General features: G+C 38.3%; 1 protein-coding gene across 1 annotated transcript; it reads right to left on the reverse strand.

The window, feature by feature from the left end:
• Positions 1–676: 676 nt before the first annotated feature.
• Positions 677–7999, reverse strand: LOC133526379 (locomotion-related protein Hikaru genki). Its single transcript, XM_061863026.1, has 10 exons — positions 7785–7999; positions 7354–7445; positions 7048–7150; positions 6714–6802; positions 5869–6028; positions 4883–5056; positions 4369–4503; positions 3072–3215; positions 2621–2830; positions 677–2260 (listed from the first exon to the last, which is right to left on the reverse strand). Exons 1-10 carry the CDS (start codon positions 7867–7869, stop codon positions 1998–2000), a joined length of 1455 nt encoding a protein of 484 aa, XP_061719010.1. The 5' UTR covers positions 7870–7999; the 3' UTR covers positions 677–1997.
• Between the last annotated feature and the right edge of the window lie 39 nt (positions 8000–8038).

Genomic DNA, 8038 nt, shown 5'->3' on the forward strand with positions numbered 1-8038 from the left:
TGGGCCTCTGCTTTTGCCGAATTGTATACATTAATCCTTTAATGGGCCTAAGGATGTTAAAACATACAAACAAATTAAGTAACTGAAAAATGTAACAACGAATTTTAATGTAATTTTGGACAAACACATTTGACGACCGGTCTGGTAGTGACCCTGCCTATGAAGCCGATGGTTCTGGGTTCGAATCCCGGTAAGAGCCTTTATTTGTGTGACGAACACAGATATTTGTTCCCGAGTCATGGATGTGTTCTAATATCAGTATGTATTTATCTATATAAGTATGTGTATATCGTCGCCTAGTATTACCCATGTGCCCATAGTTCAAGCTTTACTTAGTGGGGCTAGGTCGATCTATGTAAGATGCCCTCTAATATTAAAAATAATATTTTTTTTATTTAAAAATCACCGTTTTTCCTTATCAAGACAAAACGAATGTAAAGGGCAGATATTTTTTGTTTATTGTACCTATTAGTCGAGCGATAATGAAGGTCGCCTGCTATCCAGTGTCAGGAAGTGACGAACTTATGCTTTATTTTAATGATAAACGCGAATACAACAGGCCTTTTTAACCGTCTTCATAATTAGGAGGAGATTCTCAATTCGTCGAAATATTTTATGTAGGTTATAATTAAGTCAAACTGTAGTCAGGAGGTATGTATATCTAAAACAGTCTCAATTTCATAACACATGATTTTAATTAATAAATAATAACATGGCCAACAACTACAACTAATACAATCAACAACATAGCACGTAAACAGCAATACATCTTTGGCTTATTTGACTATTATCTACTATCAGAGAGTACGGATACAACAGTGCTTAAGTATACCTACCTATCGAGTTAAACATTAATAAAAACCCCTGCGCATAGTGACAAAAAAAGTCTTTACAGTACATATGGGGCTACTTTATAGCACTAGTGCGAGAAGTAGCATATTACGTTACTGTGTCGAACATTTAAAGGGCCATATGTACTGTAAAACGTTGTACGATACATGTGCGAATAGGTAATTCGCAACTCGTGTCGATTTAAAACACTCCCTTCGGTCGTGTTTTAATTTATCGCCACTCGTTTCGAATTTCCTATTTTTCGCACTTGTATCGTAATGTACTATTTTATGCCAAAAATGCCTCACATCATTTTGGAAAAGAACTGATTTTCATCAAAATGCTGAATCGCTTTCTATCAAACATATCTAAGAACCACCGCTTGGAAACTCGCTTTCGCGTAAAAAAAAACGCATCGAAATCGTTCCATCTGTTTGAGAGCTACGATGCCACAGACAGACAGACATTAGCGTCAAGCATACATATAACACCCCTCTTTTTGCGTCGGGGGTTATGGACCTGTCTTACCGTGAAATATGAAGTTAATCTAAATATTAAACATTTTATTTTACTTATTCTTGGTTCATCAATAATCTTAATTTAAATGGGGCTTTAATTTCGTTTATTATTATTTATTGATTGAGTATTTGATGTTGGAGGTAATCAACCTGACGGGCCACATAATTATAAACTTTATTTTACTTTATTAGCGTAATATTGGGACTATTTATGACGACCGCTACCCCGACATAAAAGTTACATAGTAAAATGAGAAAATTACAATGTCCAATATCCACAGATCCAGACACACACAACACACACACATTCTTAATTTAATACACATACACTCAAGTCACAATCTCTGCAGCTGATCTTGATTACCCTCACAAAATGACACGCCCTCCCCTCTCCTTAACACGTTTAAGTATCCCTCTTACCGAGCTACACAAAATTCTTTTACTTTAGCACTATTGCACCCCTACAACTACAGTAGGCGCTCGGTAATCCGGCACCAGAAACATTCTCCATAGAAAATAAATTCTTTATATGAAATGCAACCACTCTGTTATCCGGCGGAAGAGCGCGTGACTCGTGAGACACTAATTGCCGGATTGGCGAACGCCGGAATACCGAACGCCTACATACATAACTGCACACAACATATCTTACTCCTCAACATGCACGAGCGTAGTGTTCTCAATATAAATAGTGTCCGTCTTCCTAATCTCCGAGGGCTGCAGGCAGAACGGCGGAGGATGCGACCAGAACCCGTTCTCCGTACAAACTATGGAGGATTCCCCGACCATTTGGTACTGGTCTTCGCATGAGTATATGACGAGGTCGCCGACTGGGTATTTTCCGTGTTTTGCGGAGGACTGCGTGAGCAGACGACCGTTCGCTGGCACTATCGGGTCTGGGCAGTATATAGCTGGAAAAGAAAAAAAATATTATAGCAATCGGTAACAGACTGGTGGTGCCCAGCAGCCTTCCCAGGCCTAAGACGTAGATGCGCGAGTAGTATATAGTACAGTAGTAAACAGTTGGGTAGTTACAGTTACAGTGCAATGCAGTCCTTTGCATACTGGAACACGGCCCGGCCGCTGAGTTATACGAGTCACTATGTGTGTCTCATTCACGCTCGTAGCGAGGGGCGTCGCCGCTCCATACGCCGTTCTGCTCGCACTCGAGGCTCGGGGGGGCCGACTAGCCTCTAACCCCACGCGCACTGGAATACGGCTCGGCCGCCGTACTACTATTTATATCTAGTAACTATGTATGTCTCACTTACGGGTGCAGCGCGGCGTGTCGCCGCTCCATACGCCGTCCTGCTCGCACTCGAGGCCCGGGGGGCCGACTAGCCTGTAACCCCACGCGCACTGGAATACGGCCCGGCCGCCGTACGAGGAGTTGTACTCGACGACGCTCAGGTGAGGCCCGAGGGTGTTGAGCATAGGGCAGAAGGTTTCGACGCACGTCGGGGGTAGGGATGACCAATTTCCTGGAAATCAAGAGGTTGCTTTAGTTAGGTTTTGTATAATGAAACAGTTAAAACAAATTACCAAAAATCTGTTATTCGTGGGCAGACCTTGTGTAGGCAACCTTGTGCGTTAGGTACAAATTGTTAAAAATCGGTATTCATTTGGCTGTTTTGAAACAAAATGTTGGGAGAAAATTAAAATAGTATAATTGCTTTTTCTAATCACTGAATCAGAAATGGCGCCAGATATAGATATTTTTACCGTCGGCCCCGCAGATGAGAACAGCCGACCCATTAAGATGGAAGCCCGGCTGGCAGCTAAAATGCACCGAATGCCCGAGTCTTGTTCCCTGAGCGAACTGACGTACGCGCGGCGATGAGATCTTCAACGGTGGGCATATGACGCCTGGAAAAATATACACATAAGATTTAATAGTGTGTCGAAAGGTAATCCTAATAATAGACATTGATTCTAGGATCGTCTTTTTTTAGATTTTATAATATTTTGGAATATAATAACTTCCTCATAGGTGGTGTGAAAAGTAGTATGTGTCATATGGTAGCAAAATTATCTTCGACTTAGGCGTTAACACTTGAATCACTTCACTTCGTTCAGGCTCTATTTTAGAATCTTTCACTTCATTCAGGATTTAATGTACGCCGTAAATATGTCATTTTGCTCCTACTATTGAAGCTGCTGTGATATTTAGGTATTACTCTTTTAAGAAACAATTAAAGTTACGGCTTTTATTTTAAAAGATTTTGAAAACTACGTTCGCGGATGAATCCGAAACTCTGGTCTGGCCACCAGAGTACATCAAGGCCGAGAAGATTAACCTAGATGCCAGCATTGTGAATCAATGTCTCTCTAACTAGATCAAAGTCCTAAAGCCACTAGGGCTTTAGGACTTTGCGAACTCCATGGTTCCACCATTTTAAAACATTTTCATCGCACTTATGCAGTGCAGCGGGAAATACTTGTTTAAAGTCAAAGTATATGAGTTTTATTTTTAAAATACTGAAGTCTTTAAATACGCATTGTATTTACAATGTTATTTTTAAAAATATTTAAGTTGAATAATTGACTAGCCGTTTAAAATATTTTTACACAATTTTCAATCGTGGCTTCGTGGCTGAATATATGATGGGCCTTCGATGCCTAAACCTGTCAAAAAATGGCAATTGGCGAAGTATAAATAATGTACCCTCGGGGTATAAGAATGTTGTAAAATTTTGCAAAATATTTCACTTACCCCCCTCGTTGCACAATGTACTATTTCAGACATTGAATCGACATAGAAATTCATATATTTATCATACATGCATACACAATTTAATGAGAATCCATTGAGAAATGCGACCTGTAGAGAAGAACAGCCGGATAACCGGCCATACGAAAGCATTTTCGCCCGCTGAAACGGAGAAGATTCGCGCTTGCTCTATCGATTATATTACAAACATAAAAGTTTTTTTTTGTTGGCATCGGCATATACCTACGATGGTTTAAAAGAGAATATTTTTATTAATTGAGAAATAACATTATAATCGAGCAAACTCACTAACAACTTTAACCTGCACGGTGTTGGTGTGTCCGGCGGGCGACGCGCAGATGTACTGGTCGCTGTGGCGCGCCGACATCTTGGTCAGCGACAGCCGGTAGTGCGTGTCCCGCTCTCCCTCGTCCTCGGACCAGCCTATGGGACAACAATACAAGATAAAAGATCGAGAGCAATAATAAAATGCGAAATTTTCGGAACGCACACGTTTAGTTACTATAAAGGCAATGGGACGCTCGAAAGAATGTGCGCGAACAGGCAACGCTAACACAGTACACGCGTAACACGCAAATGTTCCGCGTGGCCAAATGTCATGACGTTAACGACAACGCTAATCGAAAAGTAGGTAAATAATATTATGTAAAGGTAACTTTTCATTCGCATATATCGTTTGATAGAAAGCATGCTTGAACTGCAGGAAGCTAAGCACATGCCCTGTTTATTGGAGTTCACTGTAAATATCAGACAGACAGATTGACACTGCGGGTTCATCCCCTGATAGTATACAAGCGCGCACCTTGTGTGTGCTGGCCGAGCGCCTGCGTCCAGCCCCACTCGGGGTCTCCAAGCGCCCGCTTCGACACGCAGTCGAGCCGCAGCGAGCTGTCCGGGTACACGAACAACTCGCCGGCCACGGACACCACCGCCGAGCCGCTGACGACCGTGTGCAGGATCGTTGGGGGCGCGTCACCTGTTCACAATAGTTAGGCTCAGCAGTCAGCGCGCACTGCGGTTAATTTCTTTCAGTCTTGCAAGTGCGTGCGCTTATGAACCACGCCGTACGTTACACTTTTTGGGATTCCGAAACCGGGAACCGCAAATGAGTAAAGCCGTACACGGTAAATTTAAATGTAACAAGTGCAGCCGTTCTATTCATTGAACAGTTTTTAGATCTTCGATCGATTTAATGATTAAAGGCCTGTTCCACAATGTCCAAGTAAAGTATTGGATAGCTAATTAAATCTACCAGTTAAGCGTATTTGAAACGCCAACGATAACTTTATTTGTCAGTTAAGTGGCATAAAGCTTTTTTCAGGGCTTTATTTGGACATTGTGAAACAGGCCCTAAGTCTAATTATTTATGTTCTGACTACTGTATGTATGCAATAACTCGTGAGAATGAAGATCATTGTAATAATCAATGTAATACATATAATGCATAATGTTACAAATGTTACAAGTATATTCTATAGTTAAAAGAACCTGATTACTATTGAAATATAATTGTTACACCACAAAAAATTATTTTTATTTTAATAAGAATTTAGGTATGTATATTATAGATAATTTTCATCATGCTATCAGACATTAGATATCTTATATCTGGAATTCTGGACAAGGAACTTCACAATATTATGTTCGTTTGCTTCATCAAATGATGAAAATATTGTAAGAGGCAGAAAGATGGTGGACGCTTCTATATAGAAGCGTCCACTATTATTATGAATATGAATAAGCAGTAAGTCCAAAAATAAAACTACTAATATAGACAAAAGTACGTACTTGTGAAGTTGGTGATAAGCGTAGTGGGCACGCACTCCGGGAAGCGCGGCGCCCAGTCACCGTTTTCGCAGCGCAGCATGCCATCCCCCTTTATCTTGTACAGCCCGAAGTTGCGACATCGAGCTACTATGGTGGCGCCGTGGGGGAAGTGCGTTTCTTTCTGGAGATATAATATGTTGGTGGCTACTAGAATGTGCAATATGCAAAGTACTTAAATTGGCATATTTCCTGTTAAAGATTGCCTAAAATACTTAATAATGTAAGCAGATTCAGTAATGGTTTTAATAGACACAATTACAGATGTGCAAGTTGCAGAAGGATTTGTAGAGACATTTCTTGAGAACTTGTGGAAACTTTAAAGGACTTAAAAGAAAATTTGTGAAATTCTCTGTCATTTTGAAATATTTACAAAGTCTGCAAATCAGTAAAAGCAAATCTATGTGAATATATACATACATTTACTCTATGTTCCAAGGCACAAGACCGCAAAAAATGGAAAACACATGAACAGGCCTGTACCTTACTTTATTTTTTGCCTGTACCTCTTAGATGGTTCGGATGTAATTTTATACTAGATTAAATTTAAATCCTACATTAAGTTGCAAATATTTTATATTTTTTGTTCTGTTACTCGGAAATAAAAAGGCTTTTTATTTTATTTCATTTATTTTACTCTATGTTCTGTTAATTTTTTACTTCTTTTCCAGGTCTCATATTAAACCATGGTTGTGGGCCATGAGTATACTGGTGCCTTTTTCGAGAATGTTCTCAGTTTACAAAATTTATAAACTTATATAAACAATTATAGCCATGTCACAAATGATAATAAAATAAACTGAAATTACCTCAATGGTGGTGTTTCTAAAAGAAATGGCCAGCAAGGGGTGGTCATTGCGGTAAACACATTCACGGAGAATTGGCTGAAACCGGCCATCTGTAAAAATAAGCATGCTGAATAAATGATATGAAGAACATGACAACTTAGTGGTTTGTTGATTATATTCCATAATCCTATTCAGTTGTAGTTTACTTACAAGTAACATTTTATACATTTACTATTAGTAGTAGTAAGTGCAATATTGATATCTAACATAGTGGCACAGGCTGAGTAAAATAAAATGAAAACTAACATAATTATTATATAAAGTTGATTCATGCACTATAAGACAGATATTCAACCTGGAGTGCTGGAGCAGAGAGGACCAACCCAGTTGCCATCAATACATTTGATCTTGCAAATTAGTCTCTCATTCAGAGGACCTATCACACCTGGAAATTTAACCTAAAAAGTATTTCAAAATGTAATTTGATGTATTGTTAGTAAACATACTTCGTTAGTTTTTGTAAATAGTAATGTTAAATGTAAACATGAACTAGCATTTTATTTAAACACAAGGCAATTTGAAATGCAGAGTTAGTAATAGTAAATACATTAGTTAATTCAGTAATTAGTAAAATTGGCAAAACAGTTTAAATGTGTCATACCTCAGATACTTTGGAGAAGTCGGATCTGAATCTTGTTACATTTAGTTTGTCATCATCACTTTTTACATCAGGCAGAGTACATTTAAAATCATCTGCAAAATAATTCCAAAAACATAATAAATTCTTAGAAAACTTGGCAGAACAGAGAAATTGCATCATCAGAATTCATGTTTATTCTTACACAAATCTATTTTATCGACCTAGAATATATTCTCTCTTCAAACTACTATTGCAAGCTGCACATCCTTATTTAACTGGCGGGAATATGCGCATCCTTTCAGGGTCAAATATATCTAAGAATACATTGTTATTTATAGATTTTACTGGGCATTTCTAGATAAAATAACAATAGGGTAACATATCTTAACAGGCTCAACATATATTACAGTAGAATAACATACAAAATGAAATATTGATTTTATACTATTTACCTTCCGAGAATTCAATTTGTACATCTTCGCAATATATTGTTCCTCTGAAAAATAATATAAATAGTACAATCATAGAAATAAACATGTTTTAATATTGGCTTTAACTTAAACGAACGAAGAGCTATATCATGATAGTTATTTATTTCGATTTCAAAATAAAATTAGTTTGTATGCAGCTCAACGATATGTACTTTATATTTGACAACTGAATTTTCTGACATTCATGACAGTATAATGTAGTAATTTTTATACAT

This window comes from Cydia pomonella, chromosome 1 (genome assembly GCF_033807575.1).
Source record: "Cydia pomonella isolate Wapato2018A chromosome 1, ilCydPomo1, whole genome shotgun sequence".
Classification (NCBI taxonomy): Eukaryota; Metazoa; Arthropoda; class Insecta; order Lepidoptera; family Tortricidae; genus Cydia; species Cydia pomonella.